The sequence below is a fragment of the Sorex araneus genome, chromosome 6 (assembly GCF_027595985.1).
Source record: "Sorex araneus isolate mSorAra2 chromosome 6, mSorAra2.pri, whole genome shotgun sequence".
In the NCBI taxonomy this organism is placed as follows: Eukaryota; Metazoa; Chordata; class Mammalia; order Eulipotyphla; family Soricidae; genus Sorex; species Sorex araneus.
In genome coordinates this window covers 152650563-152673878 of record NC_073307.1, presented here as the reverse complement: position 1 = coordinate 152673878, position 23316 = coordinate 152650563, and the positions used below count along the sequence as shown (strand labels likewise).

Here is a 23316-nt window from a genome sequence, read left to right as displayed (position 1 = left end):
CCAGGATTCTAGTTTTCTCACGAGAATTTCCATCATGTTCCTTTTCAAATGCCAAATATTTTTTTTTCTTAAATTACCTTCTCCATCACTCCAGGTCATTTATGATGAGAGTTCTAGAGTAGAAAAGGAACAGTGCCCAACACTTTCTTCATGTCAATGAAAAAGATAATCACAGGAAATAAACTGCGACTATGTGCTTTTCTTTGAATATAACTTTTATACCTTGCCTATAACAATTTTCCCTGAGATCTTCACATGTCTATGACAATATTGGAAACTACAATAGTCAGAAAATAGAAAATACATAGAGTAATACATACTCTATGAGAATGAGATTAGGGAGAAATATTCCATAAAGGATGGTAAGCATTAACAGAGATAAATAGTGTCATGGGCCATATGAAATATATCTATAAAATAATGTCAGCCATTGGGGTAGGAACCCAGAACATTTGACTAATGTATGAATAAAAGGTAGGTTGTCAAGAAGAGATGTAAACAATTTGGAGTTTGCTTCATGATTAATTCTATTAAACTCATTGGGGAAGAAGCAGACAATGATAACAAAGGCATTCTAAAAAATTGCAGACATACTACCCCCAGCGCTGCCCCTCCAGTGATGCCAGTTTGCTCTCTCAGGTTTGTGATGCACACCCCCTCCTGTCACCAGCGCCCCACAAAGGTGCTTGCGCCCTACCCCACCAACCGTTCCAAACCCTCCCAGCAACCCGGGACCTACAACCTGCCCCCAGCACTGCCCTTCCAGTGCCAGCGGCCCCCAATACTGCCACATTAAGAAGGATGAGCAAGGAGAGCAAGGATGAGCAAGGAGAGGCTGATAAAATCTCAGGGACAAACTAGACTGTCAAAGTGAAGAAGGACTAAAATGACTGTCTGTACTTTCAACACATGTTGTTGCATGTTCTGAGGAAAATTTCTTCTCCAGTGTCAAAAATGGCATAATGTGATCGATGCCTTCTTGTTCCGGTCAGATCAATGATGTCCTACTTGATCATCTGTGCTTGTACCATCAGGTCCTTCATGGAAGCCTCTGATGTCAGTGTACATGCCTGACCCAAAATTTTATTTTTTTTTTTTATTTTTTTTTTTTCTTTTTGGGTCACACCTGGCGATGCACAAGGGTTACTCCTGGCTCTGCACTCAGGAATTACCCCTGGCCGTGCTCAGGGGACCATATGGGATGCTGGGATTTGAACCCGGGTCGGCCGCGTGCAAGGCAAACGCCCTACCCGCTGTGCTATCTCTCCAGCCCCATGACCCAAAATTTTAAAGTTACATAAGTAACCGCTTTGTGTTGTTTGATATTTGAAAACAAATATCATAACCACTCTGATATTTGTTTTCTCAAATCTGCTTCTGATCATATTTTTTCCTTGAGGGATTTCACGCAACATTTTACTGCAGTAGAGAGGGACCAGGAGGACTGGTCAATGGTGGGAAGATTGCCACAAGCTTCCAACCACTGGAGCAAAGGGCAGCTAGAATAGAGAAGGGATAATATGACAATAATAGTTAGAAATGATCACTCTGGACAAGAACTGAGTATTGAAAGTAGGTGAAGGGAGATAGATGATAACCTTTCAGAGTCTACATTGCAAACAATAATACCAAAAAGTGAAGAGAGACAGAGAGAGAGAGAGAGAGAGAGAGAGAGAGAGAGAGAGAGAAGGAGGGAGGGAGGGAGGGAGAGAGGGAGGGAGGGAGGAAGAGAAAGGGCACATTGGTGATGGCAAATGTACACTGGTGATTGGAACATTACATTACTGAAATGCAATCATGAACAATTTTGCCAATATGTATCTCATTGTGATTCAATAAATAAAAATTAGAGGACCATATTTGCTACAATATGAAATTAATTTGATAGTATAATGAGAATAATATCTGACCCTATTTTAAAACAGTATAGAGTCATTTTATAAAGTATGATTGATGTCAAAATGTTAGGTATTTGAAAGTTTTATTGTACTTTAGTCCTATAGTTTGAGCCCTGTATTATAACTGCATTTCAAAAATAGGCATAAATGATATTGCATGAGGAACATAAATTTCAAATGGTTTTATGCATAAAAATAAGAAAGACAAGTACTTTATTTATTTAAGAATTTATTTAAGAATTTGTAATCTACATAACAATAATAAATGTAAAACACAGTCGGGGGAACACTCTGGTGGAGGGCATAGAGTTAGAACATCATTATACGCATGAAGTGATATTCAAATCCCTAATGTGTCAAATAAAACATTTAAAAATGTATAACTTTATTAAAATGCTTACCTTTGTACTTGGTAATTTAAAAACACATGAAATAAATATAGAAAGAATATGCAGTTTCATAAAGTAAAATTTCTGTCAATTTCTGTTATACTTAGACACAATTTGTGACATTGAGTAGGACATTACTTTATATTGTCTAGCACAAAGCTTTGCACTTGACTTTCAGTTTTAAATTTTGTAATTTTAATCCCACTGTAAAAGAATTGCATATGTCTTTGCACCATTTCTTCTTAGTCTTGGAATATTTTGGACAAAAGATAGAACAGTACTCCCCGAGTTGTTTAAACGTAGATGAATATTGGTTAAAGAAGTTAAAGATTTTGCAGTGGCCAGAATAATAAGGTTAGGACCCGGTAAAAAATTCAGCTATTCAGTTTAGGTCAAAACCCCTCAATCACTTGAAAGTATATTTAAAATTATGTTGTAGAACAAATAAAATCAATAAAATATTTGTTAACTATGTTTGCATCTACTTTGTGCCAGTGTCATTGGTTAATTTATAACAATGAAACAGGTATTCTTACAAGATAATGTAACATTGGAAGATTTATTTAGCTGGAAAGTGGAGTAATACTATTCGTTGGACTTGGGCCACTCTCCCACTCCGGGGCAGCCCATGCCATGTGTGGACAAAGAGGAGACAATCAGACCAAGCTGGTTGATGATCAGTTGCAGTTTTTCCCATTGTCCCCACACATCTGTTCCAGTCTCACTGAGCCCCGCATCCTAGTCTCACACTGCCCCTCATTACTATCTCCTCCTGTCTTTCCTGCTCATCTCTCCATGCTCCCTTTAGCAGCCTTGCTTTCTCTTCTCTCCACATGCCTGCTCCTGCATTCTTCCCCTATATTCTTCTCCCTCTGTCCCCTTTGTCAGTTTTTCCACGCTCTATCTTGCTGCCCTGGTCTCTCTTTTCTCTCCCCAACTCCCCAGCATTGGGGGTAGCACATCAACATATCACAAGCCCTTCCTGACTGCCAATCAGGCTTAAGGGTGGAAATATCACCAAGGGGTGTCCCTCTTCTCCTTAGTCCAATAAATTAATTAACATCTTAATTGACATCTTAATTCTAGTTCTCAATATTAGTTATTTTGTATGGACACTGTAAGAGATACATTGAGCTTGTAGGGTGGCTCTCCTGAGGACATTTCTCTATAGATCTAAAGTACTCAGGCTAGATTAATCTTTCGTAAACCTAGCAGGGTCCTTATCCATTTGTTGCTTCTTGGATCATGACAGAATTTGTCCATTACCATGCTCTTAACAACTTAAGTATTATGGCACTTCGGCCAGGCCCATTTTGATGCCAGGGTAACACAGCTTGCCCTGGGTCCATCCAATTCCTCGTTGGGACCCTGCTTTTGGTGTGCTAGGAAGTAAGGGCTACTAAGGATTAGGTGGAGAGAACAGATGCCCTGGAGTGAATTATCATTTGTAATCAATTAATTCCCAAGTTATAAAAGCATAGCACTAACTGTCTTCCTATGTCTATACATAAGAGGGCATTGCTCTGACTTATGCAAAGAACTTAAGGAGAAGAGAAAAGCAAGTCAACAGAGCACAAAGAAAGAGATTACTAATAAACACAAAGGAATGGTAGCACTGTGATGGGTGTAACCCAGTAAACCTAAGCTTCCTGTGTCAAGGCAGAAAGGACAAACCAATGTTATCCTACAGTTCATCACTATCATCTGAATACTAAAACTGATGAATTAATAAAAAAGCACAACTAATTAATAAACCATTGATGAGATTAATTTATTTTTTGTGATGGTATCATTTTATTCTCTAATAGTAGTGTCCAACAGAGAAAACTAATAAGGGCTCATGAAAATAGGAGCATATTGATAAGAAAACATTATATTTTTAAATAATCAATTGCCCATGATTGGTTTCCAAAGTGCAATGTTTAATTAGGTTTTATTTGTCCCATCAGAAATGCAATGATATACAGTGGTAGATATAGTTCAGTGGTAATTGTAGCATGGAACCCTAGTTCATTCCTAATACCCAGGATCAGGTGGATGCTCAAGCTTTTCCAGATATAGCCCAGGAGCCCTCCCAATGCCCCCCAGGCTCTTCAGGAAAGGTCATAGGAGTACTGAGCAGCTGCACATTCTGAGATCCCATTTAGGTAGGCTGGGCACCGCCAAATGTTCTCCCATCTCAGTTCCCCAAGAACACTGCCTACGATTACATTTTACCCTGAAAATAAGGCTGAAAAATTTGTATGACCTATTATTTACTATTGATCTGTTAAAAAATACATGATGTATTTGATATAAACAAATACTGTAGGAGTTTAGAGAAATAGTGCAGGTATTAAGGCACTTATCTTGATCATGCCAGACCTTGGTTGGTTACCTGACAACTCATATGGTCTCTTAATACATCAGGAATAACCCCTGAGCACAGAGTCCAAGAATATGTCCTGACATCATTGTGTGTGGTCTAAACTTAAAGAATAACAGCAGCTGGGGCCAGAGCGATAGTACAGCTGGCAGGATGTTTGTCTTGCATGTGGCTGATCCTGGTTTGATACTCGGCATTCCTTGAGCACTGTCAGGAGTAACTCCTGAGTGCTGAATCAGGACCTGGAGTAACCCCTGAGAATTGCTGGGTGTGATCTAAAAAGCCATAAAAGTCCCTCTCCACCATACCCCCCCAAAAAATAACAACAGCAAAATCAGACATTGGGTTAAAGACTGACAGACACCTTCTTGAGAAACTTGAAACTAATACTCAAGTCACCAAGATAAAACTCTATCCAAGAGTTAATCATTAGTATGTATGTTATAACCTGTGAACCTTTTCTTGCTCAAATTCACTCATCCTTCTTAAAGGATGTACTGTGATTCAATTGCCTAGATCTTTTTTTCATTTACACCAGTACCCATGCAGGGATCTTTATGGCATGACAGGCTACAGTTTTTCTCAATTCAAATGTTGTTCTGATGTTATACACCATAGATCAACCAACAGGGATTTTGCCCTGCATGTGGCCAACCTTGGTTCTATCCCTGGCATCCCACATGGTCAAACAAGCCCTATCAGGAGATCAGGAGTAACACTGAGAACCTCGGGTTATGCCTCTCACAAAACAAAACAAAACAAATGGTCAGGTGCATAATGCAGTAAATGAACAAATGTCTGTATGTTGCATCCTTGTATTACTAAATGTAGTAAAGAAAAAAGTACCATCACCAACTGAAACTGTAGTGATTCTTATTTTGAGAGTCATAATTCATGTGTTTTAAAGAAAAAATAATTAGATATATTAGGTTTGATTATTTATCAGCAATATAAAACACAAGTGTAGTAAATTAACTCAAGCAATAAGACCAAAGTTATAGCAACACACCACTTCCTTATTGTAAATGATACTATAGAGTTGTAGCAATAAAGCATATGATGAATTAATTTACATATGCTAATTGGGTAGAATCAAGAGATAGAAATAAATCCATGCCTATTGTGTGTATTTGACAAGGTAGACAATTATTTAATAAGGAAAAATTATTCTTTAATAAGTGGTGTTGGGATAACTGGACAGATATATTTAAAAGACTGAAATTGGCATTCTGTTAGACTGTACTCAAAAGTCAACTCTAATTGAATTAGATACAGACATAAGATTTAAAACAATAAATCTACTAGCAGAAGATAGAAGGGGAGGACAATAATATTTCTTTCAACAATTATTGTTTTTTGTATCTCAAAAGCACATACACAATAGCAGATACACATACACAATAAGTGTGACAAGTCAAAAGTAAACATCAAAAAATGCAACAAAAAAACCTACAAAATGGGAAACATCATTCATATACCCAATAAGAAGTTAATATCTCCAAATTAGAAGATAGTTTTACAACTCGATAACAATACAGGCAACAAGAAAACCTAAACAACTCAATTTTTAAAAATTATCAAATAGATGTTTTCCAAAATAAAATAGATGTTTAAATAGATGTTTTCCAAATAGATGTTTTCCAAAAGTAAGCATGCAAGTTGCTCAGAGTAATATTAAAATATGTTCAACTATTTATTGACAAAAATCAGTGTCTTAATTCTCAAAAAATGCAGAAAATAGCAAATATTACTGAGGATGAGAGAAAAATTCAGAATATCAGCACTTCAATGTTGGGCATGGTATAACAAACATAAATATTAATGTTCTTTCAAGTCAATATCACTCCAATAAATCAAAAATACATATATAAATAACATCCTTGCTTAACATTTGTAATTTTTAAAAAATAAATTTAAATTTAGCATCCTCAAATTTGAAACACAAATATAGTCCAACTGAAAGGCCATTAATGTCATTGGTAGCTTTTCCCAGGATACTTGCTTAATTCTCCCAAGATACTATAGAAAAGCAGGTAAATAGTTGTAGTCAGGCAACTAGTAGCCTCAGACAATATTCCATTGAGAGAGTAATTTTGAAGCAGCACTAATTTAACCACAGTCTTGGCTATTTTTTGATACCACTTGATAAAGAAACTGCTATGTTTAAAATGCAGCATGTTTGGCAAGATGATGTCCCCTCGGTGAATGCAGTGTGAGTTTCTTTCTCTAATATTTACTGCGTATTTAAATGAGGTATAAGGCAAAGAAAAAAAATAATAGCTGAATTTGTTACCTGATAATTAAAACTGTAGATCTGCTACATAAGATTATATTATTTGTAGATATGTCATGCTAGTTTATCCATAATAATAAAGGATAAGAAATAATTATTTTATTATGATTATTTTAATTTTAGTGTATTATTATTATTTTGATTTTCAGCAAATACTCAGAGATATTCCGGAACTACAGTAGATTTAGCATTTGGAATCACAGTGCTTGCAGTCAATCTTGGTGGTGCTTAGGGGACATAAGTTTCCAAGAATAGAGTTTGGATTCCTACATGGCTACAGGTAAATCATACATGTAATAGATTGAACTTTCCCTCCAGTTTTTGCAGTGTGTTTCTGAATACATATTAAAATGATTATTTCCTTTGTTCCAAAAAAAAAGTGCCAATTGCAATATAAGACCTTTGAGACTGGCAGCAAATAAAAAGACCTCTTGTACATAGTCTTTCATTTCTAATAGTAGCTGAGGTTCAAAATCAATACAAGGGTCAGAAAGACAGTGCAATGAGTAGAGCGTATGATTTGCACTCGGTCAATTCAGGTTAATTCTCTGGCACCCCATGTGGTCCCCAAGCTCCACCAGGAGTGATCCCTGAGCACAGAGTCAGAAGTAAGCCCTGAGCACCACCAGGTATGGCTCAGAAACAGAAACCAGATAAAACAAACATGAATCTATTCTTGATGTAAAGAGTTTTATATTATTTTATTAACTATTCAAGATATTATAAAATAACATTTCCCATTGAGTAAACCATGAAGCCATTGAATTCTTATTAAGAGTGTGTTGTCTGGAATACACTGTCAAGTTTGAAGTCTTCTGGGTCACATACTAGGTTTCGAACCTTGCGTAAGTTCTTTTTAAACCTCACTACTTCTGCATCTTTATACAAAAAATAATGAATAACAATAGTGTCTACATAATTTAAAAGTCTATGAAAGAGCATACATAGGTGATATATTTTATGCAAATTACTAATAGGGTAATTGGCATATAGCAAATGTTCATAAATGAACAATAAAGATGTTACAAATAACTAGGTTTCTCTGCTCTCTATTGCTGTACAGAGTATATTTAAACAGAGCTTGTTTTCAATTAATACAAAATGAAACTTACCTTTCCTTGGTGGAGTCTCTAATATTCCATTCATTAGTAATTAAGAAAACCTATCAAGCTCAGAAAAGGAAGCAATTGTAGAAATTTATCTTAGGAGAATGTCTAGCTTTTAGGTTTTGAGGACTTGGGGGCATACCTGGCCATACTATAGGCTTACTCCTGGCTCTGTGCTCAGGTATAACTCCTGACAGTGTTTGGGGGACTATATTTTGTCCAACGTGGCACTGTTGGGAAGTATGAGTAAAGAGAGACTTCTAAAATCTCAGAGCTAGGACGAATGGAGACATTACTAAGGCTGCTCAAGAAAATTGAGCATCAATGGGATGATGATGATGATGATGATATTTTTGTTCCATGAATGGAAACCTAGAGCATGGGCAAGGCAGGCACCTAGCTCACTGTACCATCACTCCATCCCCTCTTTTAAGTTTTCTAAAAGAAATGCTTCTTGTTTGTTCAAAATATAAAAGTGATATAGATGAGAGTAAAAAGTAATTAAGATCTATTCAATTAGAATTTTTTTCTAAGTACTTCAGCTTGTTGGGATTTACCTAGCATAGACTAGATAACTAATTATAACTTTAGTACTCTTTGTTTGAATATAGTTTTACTAATGTCTTAATTTTTAATAATGTCTCAATTATGCTTTACAATACTGTTAATGAAGTTACAGTCATACCATGTCCCAACACAATAAAGTGTCAGTGTCCCTTCACTAAAGTTTCAAGGTCACCTCCCTGTTCTCCACATTCCTTAAAAAACTTAGTTTTTGTAGGACAATTTTTAGGGACTGTTGCCTTTGGATATTTATTATTCTTAGCTCTTGCTAAATTCTTACCTAGGAATTCTTACCTAGTTACAAAACAGTCCAATTCATGACTAGATAAAAGATAAGCAAAACTTCAAGATAATAAAGAAAGTATGCAATTTGAGATAGCTATCCTACATACAGCATATAACTAACCCTTTTAATCCCAGTTATTGATAAAGATTGCACTATTTACCCTTAATACTAATAGAGTCACATATAGTTATTACTGTGTATATTTCCCAGCAAAGAAAATTAAACTCTACTGATTTATCCAAAGTATCACAAATTCACAAGTATCACAAATTAGATAATTTCTGTTTTATGTCTATCAATATTAGGATCTTAGGTCAGCCAACATTTTAATTAACAGAGCGTGACTGCTAATATCAGTGGGAAATCATTTGCAATTATCCATCATTGAATATTTATAAGCATACCCACAAAATCAAGGAGCCCTCTACTTGTAAACAGAGTTTAAGGAGATAAGGACTTTTTATTCTTGAAATATATTTCCATTGTCTTTTATTTGTTTATTTTATTTTGGGGTGGGTGAACACACAAAGCATTGCTCAGGGCTTTTCCTGGCTCTGTACTCAGGAATTAACCCTGGTGTTACTGGGGGGAACTTAAGAGATTCCCAAGAATCAACCTGGGTCAGTCTCATTCAAACTTAGCATCCTATCTGCTGTACTATCGCTCTAGTCTCATGTTAGAGAATGTTTTGAGGATTTCATGGAAACCACAAAAGTACAATAAAAAAGAGATCAAACACATTTGATCTACCATAGCTAATTTTTGAAGATGTTTTCAGGGTAGTTTCCGTTGCATTTAACATTTGAATGATTTTTTTTTTCTTTTTGGGTCACACCCAGCGATGCTCAGGGGTTACTCCTGGCTTTGCACTCAGGAATTACTCCTGGTGGTGCTTGGGGGACCATATGGGATGCCGGGGATCGAACCCCGGTCGGCCGCGTGCAAGGCAAATGCCCTACCCGCTGTGCTATCGCTCCAGCCCCAACATTTGAATGATTCTTCATTCGAAAATAAATTTAGGATATATATGATATATTTAGACTGCAATATGGGAACGCTTTATTAGAATGTACATTTAGAATGTATATAATATTATAGACTGTAAGTTGAGAATGTTTAGACTGCATTTTATCCATAAAATGCTCCATTCACTGCATTTTCAAAATGTGTATTAAAACTACACATGCATTCAAAACATGGACTGGAGCGATTGCACACTGGATAGGGCTTGGATACTTACATGTGGGTTCGATTCCTCCATCCCTCTTGGAGAGCCTGGCAAGCTTCCAAGAGTAACCCGCCTGCAGGTCAGAGCTAGGCAAGCTACCTCTGGAGTATTCCATATGCCCAAAACAATAGCAACAACTCTAACAATAACAACAGTCTAACATTACTGGTGCCTGCTCGAGCAAATTGATAAACAATGGGACGAGAATGCTACAGTGTTATTAAAACATCTATTCTATTCATAAAATATGTATGTATTTTAAATTTTCATGTATTTCATATATGTTCAGAAACTTCTATTTGAGGTAGGAAAAGACAAGCAAGGCATATGTGAATTTTGTTTGACATCAGTGTGAGACTTCCGATCATATTCCTTTAGCACTTTTTTCTTTTTCTTGCCCAACCACCTAATAAAATTATTACGTAATTACTCTTAAATGTCTAAACTTTTTAACATAAGTAGGACTGCAAAAACTGGTATCAGAAGACAAGATAGAATTGAAGATATAGCAAAAATCTTATTTAATAATTTCACATTCTAAGCGTCCAGCAAACATAAGTATTTCTATGATGCATGATTATTTTCTTTTTTGTTTTATTTTTTGTGTCAAAACCGGCAATACACAGGGGTTATTCCTGGCTTTGCACTCCAGAATTAGTCCTGCTAGTGCTCAGGGGACCATATGGGATGCTGGGAATCGAACCCAGTCGACCATGTGCAAGGCAAACGGCCTATCCACTGTGCTATTGCTCCAGCCCCTGATGCATGATTCTTAATGAAACTTGGTAGAGGGAAATTATGCTTCCTTTGCTGCGGTTCAGTGTTGTCTTTCAGTGTTGTTTGTGTTTCTTGCCCACCAGTCAGTGGCCTGGGTTGAAGTAGAGCTGCAGTGCTGTCTGTCGACCACCTTTTCTTGGTCATCTCAGGGAAGTAAAAAACCAAATGTGGAGGAATCAAATAAATGTCTTCATTGGAAATTGCTAGGCAAGAAGACAAAAAAGTAGTTAGAGAGGAGCTGGATGAAAAGTACAGTGGGTACCACCAGAGGTAATTCCTTAAAGCAGCGCAAGGAGTATTCCCTGAGCACTTCCGGGTTTGATCCAAAACTTAATAATAACAGTAATAGTAATGAATGTGAATGTTTGGGGGACTGGAGAAGTAGCACAGAGGGTAGTGCCTTGCATGTGGTGACCTGGGTTCCATACCCAGAATTATATATGGTTCCCTGAGTGCTCCCCAGGAGTAACTCCTCATTGCAGAAGAACCAGGAGTAACCCCTGAGTATGCCTGGTGCAGTGGCATAAAAAAAAAAAACAAAGCAAAAAAAGCAGTTATAGAGATCAAAGACAAGAGGAAGAAGAGACATTTATCCTTAAGGATTCTGGTAAACTTTGAGAATAAGCTGACAGACATATTTCATTCCTTCTTTATTTTGGGGGTGTTCAGATCAAACTTTGTACAACTTCCCACTCTCTGCTCCTGGATTGCTCCTGGTGGGTGCTCAGACAGCCATGCAGTGCCAGGGAACAAAGCATTCAACTCATACTTTTATGTTTGTTCAAACGTTTCCCTACCCTTTGTAGTCTTATTCTTTTTTTTTAAAAAAATAAATTTTATTGAATCACCATGAGATAGTTACAAGCTTTCATGTTTGGATTGCAATCTCACAATGATCAAACACCCAACCCTCCACCAGTGCACATTCCTCACCACCAATATCCCGGGTATAACCCCCCTCTCCCACCCTCCCCCTGCCTCCATGGCAGACAATATTCCCCATACTCTCTCTCTACTTTTGGGAATTATGGCTTGCAACACAGACACTGAGAGGTCATCATGTTTGCTCCATTATCTACTTTCGGCATGCATCTCCCATCCCAACTGATTCCTCCAGCCATCATTTTCTTGGTGATCCCTTCTCTATTCCATCTGCCTTAGTTTTATTCTTAACCTGCTTTGCTGTTTTATTGCTATATCCATCATTTGAAAATGAACAGGAGGAAGAGAGTTTAGGAATATTATTTTGTTTCACATTTGTTATTGTAGAATGCTAGCTTTAAGATATGCAACCCAGAATAGAAAACAAGCAGGTTCTCTGTCCTCTGTCAGTGGATTAGAAAATTAAAAAATGGATTACACATGTCCCATTCTGCAATGTGAAGGCTCAAAAGTCACTTAAACCATTTTTCCCCTCCGTAGATGGAATCATCAGGACAAAATCCCCCAAGGGAAAACCATACCAGAGTAGTGGAATTCATTTTGATCAGTTTTTCTGATGTGCCTGAACTTCAAGGATTTCTTTTTGGAGTGTTTTTGATCATCTATGCAACAATTTTGATGGGAAATAGCCTCATTCTCATAATAACCAAGATTGACGCTGCACTCAATACCCCCATGTATTTTTTCCTCAGTAATTTTTCTTTCTTGGAAATTTGCTTTGTGACAGTGACTGCCCCCAGATTATTAGCAGATCTTCAAAGACAAAACAGAAGTATTTCCTTTGTGGCCTGTGCTATCCAAATGTATTTTTTTCTGATCTTGGGTGCTACCGAGTGTTTCTTTCTCACCGTCATGGCTTATGACAGGTATGTGGCCATTTGCAACCCCTTGCTCTACCATCTCATCATGAACAATAGACTGTGCCTTCAACTGGCAACTGTATGTTGGGTCAGTGCCATTCCAGTATACACCGGCTTCACCTATCACGTCTTCTCTTTGTCCTTCTGTGGTTCTAACCAGTTAAACCATTTCTTCTGTGATATACCACCAGTAGTTCAGCTTGCTTGTGGGGACGTATTTATGACTGAGATGTTGGTTTACATGATAGCTGTTCTTGTTGCTGCCACTCCTTTTACATTAATACTGTGCTCCTACGTGAATATTATCTCCACCATCCTGAAGCTGCCATCAGCAACTGGGAGAGCCAAGGCCTTCTCGACTTGCTCTTCTCATCTCACCGTTGTGATTTTATTCTTTGGATCGGGCATCATCGTGTACTTTAAGCCAATATCAAGTCCCTCCACAGGGATGGAAAAAATACTTTCCCTTATATATACCATTGTCATACCCATGTTTAACCCCATGATATATTGTTTGAGAAACAAAGATGTTACGATGGCACTGAGGAAATTTCTCCTGAAATGCAATGACTCAAAGGCATAACTTCTTATATTACTTTGTTCTTTTTAGGTCGGAGACTTTCTTGAGTGATCTCATATTTTTGTCTAATTTAAATTCAATTGTCAGTTGTAAGTTAAATAATAATTTCATTCAAGCCCAGTGTAAAGTATAAGACTATCTGGAATAACTTGGAGTCATTAAAAGTTGTTGTAGTGTGTGTTTTCTTTTTCACAAAATGGTTATTGATCTATCCATCCGCCTATCTATCTGAGATGCATACCTATCATCTATCTACCTTTATATATTTTTTCAGAACATAAACATTGGAAAATAAAACTTTTAAACACCCACAACTCACATAGTTGCAATTTTTGCTTTATCATAGATGCAAAGTCCATGAGTATTCAAAGGGGCTCACGGCCTCTTCTACTCCTCAGATAAATTGCTAGGCAGTTTGACACTTGGCTCAGAAGAATTCTGGGCCACTAGAATGACTCCAAGTGGTGGTGATGGAGATTCCAGCATTAGTGATCAAGCTCAGAATTTGTATTTTTTTAATTCATTTTGTTTTGGATTCACACCCACTTTTGATAAGGACTGATTTTTTTAATCAGTTTCCCATATTTGCTATATATGTGAGATAAAAAATTCAAATGTGGTGAATCTAATTATTCACCAGCTTAATTCACACAAAAATCATTTGTAAAATTAAAGAATAAGTCATAAAAGTAAGACCACCAAAAACAATTCCTGCTCAGTGTTTTCTTCATCTTGGCACTCTACCTGTGCAAGTTTTTAAACAGAAATTTGACAACATAGTAATTATATCCAGATACCAGATAAAATAAAGGCATTAACTAGCTTTTATAAAATACACATCTACTTGTATTTTTTTAATTATAATTGCACAAAACAATAAATATCTTGGGGGAGACTCCCAGGAGGTTCTTACAAGGCTTGTTACCTGTGGTTCTTGGCCAACTGACTAGCAGTTTAATGGAAGGGTCCAAGAAGGCATTGCTGCTAGGGCAGGATAGTGCACAGGATTACTCAGGTTATACTGAGCATTCTTGGGACTCGAGGACTATACTCAGTGATGCTTGGGAAAACATATGGAGTTGGGGATTAAAAGAGAGTTGACTGATAAAAGGCATATGGTGCAAGCCCTATATTTATCCTCCCATGAAATACTTAAAAGGTGTTTATGTTCCCTTATCATGCTTTAATCCAAGGAGCAGAAGACTTACCAGAAGACTAAACAGAAAGCAAATTATGCTAAGAATTAAGTTAATTATGTTAATTATGCTAAGAAAGTCATTATGCTAAGATTAAACAAAAAAAAAGTATCCAGGTTTTCGTACAGCTGCCGGATATCAATAACTTCTAAAGATATATCACATCTGCCCAAAAAATAAAGATAAATTTTCATTCCCAGCATTTCCTAACTTCTGCTTTTTTTTCCTGTGAAGACAGACCAGCAAAAATCAGTGATGAGGAAAAAATTGTGATCAGTATTTAGGCAGCAGAAGTGCTCTATATGGCACTTTTTCAACATTTTGTTTTACTTTTCTGACTTTTGAACTAATTCACAAAATGGATTATTCAAAACAACAGTGCAAAAACAAATGTGAAAAGCGCCTCACTAAAGAAACTGGAAAGGAACAATATCCACAATCCTCCAGTTCTCATTTAACTCCCCTTATGTGCTAAGATCCTCTTGTCTTCTGACCACTGTCAGTAAAAGATTAGTCCACTGCTTTACTATCTGAAATTAATGTTCTTTTAAAGGATTGACAAAGAATTTACTAACCAAAGATGAGATTAATGTTTTTTTTTCAGATTATTTACAAATTAATATATTAAAACGTAAACCACATAATTATTTTTTTATTTATTTATTTTTTAATTTATTTATTTTTAATTAGAGAATCACCGTGAGGGTACAGTTACAGATTTATACACTTTTGTGCTTATACTTCCCTCATACAAAGTTTGGGAACCCATCCCTTCACCAGTGCCCATTCTCCACCACCCGTAAACCCAGTGTCCCTCCCACCCTCCCCAATCCCATCTCCCCCCCACCCCACCCTGCCACTGTGGCAAGGCATTCCCTTCTGTTTTCTCTCTCTAATTAGCTGTTAAACCACATAATTATTGAGTTCTATTTTTTTCTTTCATGTGGAAACCTATTTGGGGGTCATACTAAGGCTGAAATGTCTCTGGCATTTCCCTAGATGGTGAGGATAAAGAGGAGCAATAAGGTGAAGTTCTTTCTCTCAAAGAACGTGATTTACTAAGGACATGATGATATGTCTGTGGCAGGATAGGGATTTTGTTTCACTATGTTCTCATGATCGAGTTGCGTTTGTCTTGTTATTCCCATTAAGGAATGACACAATGTCTGTTTTGGGGAATGTATATTGATGCAGTCATTAGTACATATAGAAAATTTATGCAGTTTCCTCAAAAAATAAAAAACAAAGATTGAAATACCATATGACCTAGAGAAACAATTTCAGAATCTTAAGAGATGACAGCACCTTTTTTGTTACTGCTATGTTCTTTATAGGAGCTAAAATATGAAATAAATCTAAATGCCTACTGATAAATAAATGCATAAAGGAGATGTAACAGATACACAATGAAGAAAAGGAAAACTCGGGGGCTGGAGATATAGTATAAGAGTGAAGGTGCTAGCTTTATATCCTGCTGACACAATTTTGATCCCTGGAACCATACGGTTTCCCCTGAGCACTGTAAGGTGTTACTCCTAAGCACAGAGCTAAGAATATCTCCTGAGCACTAGTGGGTATCGTGGATAACCCTGAAAAGAAAAGTTAATGATCTGACATTCTTTATTGAGATACCACCTGGTGGTGCTTGTGGCATAATTTGTGGTACTGGAGATTGAACAAGGCTTGGCGTTACCATACAAGGGGCATAATCTAGTAATATCTCTCAGGTCCCCAAACTCAGATTTCTTTATCTTAAACTGTAACTGTGAAGATCTAATTCTTTTAGGAACTTTAATACAACACAACATTATTAAGTATAGTCAACATATGCTATATTTTATGTATATATTATATATTTATATATTTTATTCCAATAACTTCTTTTTTTATAAAAGTTTATGTTTGATTTTTGACTGCCTTCACACATTGATTCCTCCCCTTATGCTACTTGCTCACTAGCAGTAAATCATGATGACTCAATAAATACTGGAAAAAATAAACAATTCTGTTGATACCTTTACATCTAGAAGGATCTACTCTGAATAGAAGGCCACTGAGATAGTTTGAGCTCTATGAAATAAAAAGAGTTCCTAATGACTGTCCAGTAATCTAGAAAAATTAATTTCACCCAATACGGTGACTCTGCTAAAGGCCATTTTGGGTCTTCCTTCTTTACCAGTCCCAATTAGATCGATAGCCTCTCAATGCAGTGGAGAATTATGTCCAAGAAAGAGTATATAAATACTACAAAGAGTAACCCTGGGTCTTTGCAAGCATCCTAATTCCATGACACCTTTTCCTTATGCCTCTAATTCTGTCAGTGATTTCTTTCACAAAGACATGTACCTTGTTACTACCTCAACACTCTGAATTCCTGTCTTGAGTAGCTGAGGTGAAAGAACCTCTCCACTACCAACTTAATCATTATTTTTCACCATCATTCAATAAAACTTTTATTTCTTTCTATGCTCCTCTCTAGCAAATAAAGTTCAGAATATCTGATTTGATAGTCTATATCAATACATTTAGCCTGATCATGGATGGAGAGATAGTATAGGGGTTAAGGTACTGCTTGCCTTGCCTTGGACATAATAAAGACTGTTTTTTGTTTGTTTGTTTGTTTGTTTTTGTTATTTTTGGTCCAGGATGTATTTTTATTGGGAAGATAAGCCTGGAGTATCTTTTTAAACTGGTCGGCAGCTTTGAGGTGTGGACATGATTGTTGAGGCTTCCAGAAGTACAGGGAGGTTGGGGGAGGTAGCCCACTCTAACCCAGAAAAAGCCTGGAGATTTCACTCACAAAAGCCATATATCCAAATTTTTTTGGCAAATTATATCTCTTCGAAGTATGTCCTGAGGTGGTGGAGTCCGGATGGGGGCATGACAAGAATTGTGGGTTGTGGAAACAAGTGGATGTTAGGGTCTTTGATTAGGTAAGCAGCCTGCTGACAAACTCACCTCTAATTTACTCTAGTCTGAGATTTTGGTTTTGAATGGCCATAAATGAATCATATGCATTTACTTGACTGTATCACTGTAGCACTGCTGTTCTGTTGTTCATCCATTTGCTTGAGTGGGCACCAGTAACGTCTCCATTGTAAGACTTATTATTACTGGTTTTGGCATATCAAATATGCCACGGGTAGCTTACCAGGCTCTGCCATGCGGGCAGGATACTTTCAGTAGCTTGCCGGGCTCTCTGAGAGGAATGGGAGAATCAAACACGGGTCGGCCATGTGCAAGGCAAATGCCCTACCGCTGTGCTACCACTAAAGTCCATTTACTTTACTAATGTTTTAAATTGTATTTAATTTTGGTAATGGCCATGCTCAGGAGTTATTCCTGGCTCTGCACTCAAGAATCACCCCTGCTGGTACTTGGGATTCCATGGTTCCAAAAGTAATGGAGCAAAACATCCTTGTGTACATGTACATTATGAATGCATATATTCACTAAGATTTTTGTTATGAAACCTGAGGAATAGCAAGCATCTAAGTATGAGAAAACACTATAAGTATGAGACCAGCACATATTAGGATGAGACTAGGGATACTTAGTGACAAGCTTGTTAAAAATTTTTCTTCTAAATAAGATTTTTATATTTGAAACTCAAACTAATCTATATGCTAATCATTAGAGGGCTCAATTAAATTTTTAGCTGAACCATAAAACTTTGGCATTCCAATGGGTTTTAAAGATGATACTTAGTGAAAATATGATCCATTCTACTGTCTTTTTAATACTTCTTTCTTACAAAGTAACACTTGCATATTACATACTCAGTAGGGAAAGAATACATACTGAAAAAGTTACATATCTGGTAGGGAAAAAATATGTATTGGTAACGTTGAATTCAAGAAGGTGCATTACTCTGAAAGAATAAATTGAAGAAATTATTACATTCAGTAGTTGACTGAATTTGACATTTTTAAAAAGTGCTGATTTGTTCTTTTAAGTTCAACTTCCACTTTGCCTTCTGTTATATTTATGATCTATGACATTTTTATATTAGGCATTTTAAAGTTAAAAATGTAGGGGGCTGGAGAGATAACACAGCGGGTAGGGCGTTTGCCTTGCACGCGGCCGACCCGTGTTCGAATCCCAGCATCCCATATGGTTGCCTGAGCACAGTCAGGGGTAATTCCTGAGTACAGAGCCAGGAGTAACCCCTGTGCATCGCCAGGTGTGACCCAAAAAGCAAAAAAAAAAAAAATAAAGTGAAAAATGTAAATGAATATAAGAAAAATTAAATTAAAAATTATTATAATAAAAATTACACAAATGAATCTAAAAAGGACCCTTATAAATTAGATTCTTCAGCCTAAGACATAATATGTATTTTGGTAATCTATTCCATGCAAGTAAATTATTTTGATAGAGGGAAATCTATACTGAAAGTTAAAATTAAAATTAATTAATTAAAAATAAAATTTAACTCACCTTCCCCACCAGAGTCCTGGCAGCCCAAAACCTCCAGAATCAATAGCTGCCATGACCATAACTGATCTCCAAGACTTGAATGAGTGAATTTTCTGAAAAACTCAGGTACGCAGGTTTTGTGACCAAAATCTCCAGCCTTACAGAATCAAGAATGGTCAGCCTTCTTCCTGTTCTTCTGGGAGCCTGGCAGTCATTTCCATAAATTACCTTTGGCACCATAAAAGCTCATTACTGGCCATGATACAGAGATTCACAAATAAATCTCAGAAACTGCATGGATGCTCCAGACCCCAAAGTCATCAACCAGTTAAAAAATTAACTCCAGTTGTATCAGGCTACTTAAGATTTTAGAGCTCTTGCAGCGGGGTCCACATTCACGGCAAAGCAACATCTCATACTCTATGCCAGTGATGTAGCAAAAGTAGAACACCACATTTGATAGGATGCAAAGTGGAAGACAACCAATCTCAATTAAATATATATATATATTATATTTTTATACACACATGGCTCAATTTGTACCAATATGTTAGTAATATCTTCTACAAGGATTTAATGGCTCCAGGGTGAGATATAATAATTTTTCACATACTTTCCTCTAAGGAAAATGTTTGGATCATTTTTAGGGGATTAATCATAACAAGCAATACAAAATAAATTATTTAGGTCCGACTTTGGAGGCAGATTTTGGGGGCAGAGGGAATTCAAAATAATGTGGTGAGAAGTTACAATGGTGGTGTTACTGGTGTTGGACTATTGAATGTATATGTTATTTTGAACAATTTTATGAAAATCAAATAAAATTTAAAAAATAAAATAAAATTTGAAAATTAAATTTGAAAAGTAAACAACACAAATATAAAAAGGCTGGAAAGACAGTATACATAGGTAAGGCACTAGCATTGTTTGTGGCCTACTCTAGTACCTTCCCTGGCACCACATATGGCACCCCAAATCTTGCTGGCAGTGATCCATGAGTACAGAGGCAAGAATAAGTCTTGCACACATCTGGATGTGGTCCCAGTAGTAAAGAAAACTCAGAATCTCAGTGGTGTTATTTTAATTAGCTATTTTAATTGGTCTAGTTTTAAAGATCCTATGGGAATAGAGATAAGTTTTGAATATATGAGACATTTTTAGTTTGGGAAAGTGTGGCTATTTTAAAGGTAGGTTGAAAGTCATTGATAAAACTTATTGTTTTCTTATTTCCAAAAATTTTACTTCTATATTCTACTTAATATTAAATATTTATAAAATAATGAAATATCATTCTTTCACAATAAGTTGCCAACTAATATTAAGTATGGACACATAACTGAAACAGAGATATTGATAGAATCAATATTAAACTAAACAAGAATATTGTCACGCACTTTCATTTTCCTTAACTAATATTTTTTTAATATTTGAAGAAAAAATTAGGTAATATGAAGAGCATACTTAGTAACTAGTTATTATTATTATTTGTTCCCCATTGAGAATAATATAAAAATTGTATATGCTTTGTGTTATGATTCAATTTTTAGAATGTTGTAGTTATTCAATTAAAATATTGTTTTGTTTAGCACTATAAGTCATATTTATGAATATTATGAATTAAAAAATTTATTTTGAATGATGCCTTTCTTGAAAGTGTTGTATTAGATTTGAGTTTAATTGTTTTTTATATAAGAATCTTTTACTTCCTTTTATAAGTGAGGACTGCTGCATTTGAACAATCTATTATTTTAGTACTCTACAGAATCAACTATACATACCTCAGGAGATACATAACAATTTTCTTGAGTCTGGTTTAATCCCAGATAGGAAAAATAAACAGAACCCTCATGTCTCAGGTATTTTAGTGTTAGAGGGAGAAAAAAGCATGTGACAGGAATGGAGAGAGAGAGAGAGAGAGAGAGAGAGAGAGAGATCTGAAGTCAGAAAGTGCCTCTAAGGACATGTCACAGCAGGTTCTCACAGAGTTTCAAAACAGTCATGAGCATGAGTGAGTACCTATTAGATTTATCTCTGAATTTCTTTACCTCACACTATTCAAATAATATTAACAGCATCTTAGTTAAAATCATTTTTACTTTCTACTTCAATAATTGTTATTTAATACTTCATTCATAGACTTTTTTTTAAATTTCAAAATTCTCCACCGGTCTTAAAACATGACAATGTTAGAGTTTCTGTAGTTCTTATCATCTAATAAAATACATATGCTTGTGTGTATGAACTAACATATATATTTTATCTCTTTCAGAAGGTTTTGAGAATAATCACATATTATAATAATTCATGGTTCATACTTATTTTTGACTTATTTACTCCTACATAGGAATAAAATTATTTTACCTAAAGAGGAAGGGTAATAGAGAAAATACTTAAGGTCAGATTTTACTAGCATGGTTTAAGAGACCATATCATCTCTAGTGAAACATGAATTTCACTATTATTAATTAAGGAATATACCTTTCAAAAGAAATTTATCAACTGTCTGCTGCATGATCAGATAAATACATTATCTTGCAATATATATCCCGTAGACTATAAAGCTTATTTTATTTTGATAGATAAATGTCAGAATGGTTTGAAACAATCTCCATAAGTTCAGAGTAACTTACCTTTAAGAAACCTTACCACACAGGAACTGCTTTTTCATACTTGATAAATATGTTGTGGAAAAGCTTAGAAACTACCTCCCTCCCCTCCACACACATACACACATACCCCAAAAAAGGAACTCAGAATTTGGTCGTGGCTTAGCCACTCAGAAAATGTTATACAAATGTTCCTGACTTATGTTTCTGTCTATTAGGAAGAATAACATTAGTCTATTTTGTCTATTTCATTAAAATTGAAAAAGAAATAATTCTAAATACATCACTTTCATTTAAATGAAAACTAGTATTAGACATTAAACATACTGGTATATTAGGAAATCAATCTAAATTTTCCAGGAGGCCTCCTTTGAATTCTTTAAATGTGGAATATGGAATGAGGGAAATGAATGGAGCATAATAACTATATTTTCTCCATAAGCGTAGGTCTCTTTGTTCTTTAGAATTGGCAAACAAACCAGAAAAAGAAATGGCTGATTTGATTATTTTCATAGATGGGACACCAGAAAAACCAAGCTGAAGCAAACCTCACTGCGAGGACGGAATTTGTTCTTCTGGGCTTTTCTGACGTAATCTATTCTCAAATGTCTCTTTTTGTGATATTTTTCCTTGTGTATTTGATTATCGTCTTCGGAAATGGCATCATTATTCTCATAACCATCATCGACCAGTCTCTCCAGACTCCCATGTACTTTTTCCTGGGTAACTTTTCCTTTTTGGAAATCTGCTATGTCTCTGTCACTCTTCCAAGAATGCTCAAAAACCTTTGGACTCGGGAAAGAAATATCTCTTTGTTGGCCTGTGCCACCCAGATGAGTTTTGTCCTTATGCTTGGAAACGTGGAGTCTCTCCTCCTCACCGTGATGGCCTATGACCGCTATGTGGCCATTTGCAACCCTCTGCACTATCCTTTGATGATGAACCAGAAGTTTTGTGTCCAGCTGGTGGCTGCTTGCTGGCTCATTAGCGTTCCTTCACAGATAGGACAGACAAGTCAGATTTTCTCTCTGTCTTTTTGCAGATCCAACCAAATCAATCACTTCTTTTGTGACATTCCCCCCATGCTGAAGCTGGCCTGTGGGGACACTTTTCTAAATGAGCTGTTGGTTTTCTTCGCTGCTGTGGTGTTCGTTATGCTCCCTTTTCTGCTGGTGCTTGCTTCCTACAGCAAGATCATCTCCACCGTCCTGAAGCTGCCATCAGCGGCAGGAAGAGCCAAAGCCTTCTCCACTTGTTCCTCTCATATCATAGTCGTGACTTTGTTTTTTGGATCTGGAATGATTGCTTATTTAAGACCCAAATCCAAAGATTCCTCTAAAGCAGACAAGTTTCTGTCACTTTTCTACACCATTGTCACCCCGATGTTTAATCCCATGATATACACTCTGAGAAATAAGGATGTCATGATAGCCTTGAGAAAACTGCTGCCTTAATTGTGTGTTGGCAGCTGAATCAAAAATTTTGTCATTTCCTTATTTAATTTTTACATTGCATCAATAGAAAATGATGTGTATTTCATTTTCCTATTTCGCAATAGATGTATGATCTTTATTGTTTTGCAAGTGACCTGCTGGATTATCTCTATGCCCATCTCTGTTGACTTGAACTTTCCGATAAACATTATTATATCAGGATTATAGCCACCGTTAACCTAATCAATGAGAAAGTAAGTATTCAACCAGTTTCTTACATATGCTGTCTGATTTCTCTCATAAATTCACTTGAGATGTTATTTCTTTAAATAGAATCATAATATCTCTTATATAGTTAATCATTCCATGTATAT

General features: G+C 36.1%; 2 protein-coding genes across 2 annotated transcripts; both read left to right on the top strand.

Moving 5' to 3' along the window:
• Window positions 1-12328: 12328 nt before the first annotated feature.
• LOC101547020 (olfactory receptor 10AG1-like) lies at window positions 12329-13291 on the top strand. The gene has a single exon (XM_004621722.2). It carries the CDS (start codon window positions 12329-12331, stop codon window positions 13289-13291), a length of 963 nt encoding a protein of 320 aa, XP_004621779.2.
• A 7250-nt stretch (window positions 13292-20541) lies between these two features.
• On the top strand, window positions 20542-22963 carry LOC101546772 (olfactory receptor 10AG1-like). The gene is made up of 2 exons (XM_004621721.2): window positions 20542-20556; window positions 22025-22963. Exons 1-2 carry the CDS (start codon window positions 20542-20544, stop codon window positions 22961-22963), a joined length of 954 nt encoding a protein of 317 aa, XP_004621778.2.
• Window positions 22964-23316: the final 353 nt, after the last annotated feature.

What these genes read in the sequence shown, in the direction of transcription:
- LOC101547020 (XM_004621722.2), top strand. Translation starts at nt 12,329, where the DNA reads ATGGAATCATCAGGACAAAATCCCCCAAGGGAAAACCATACCAGAGTA.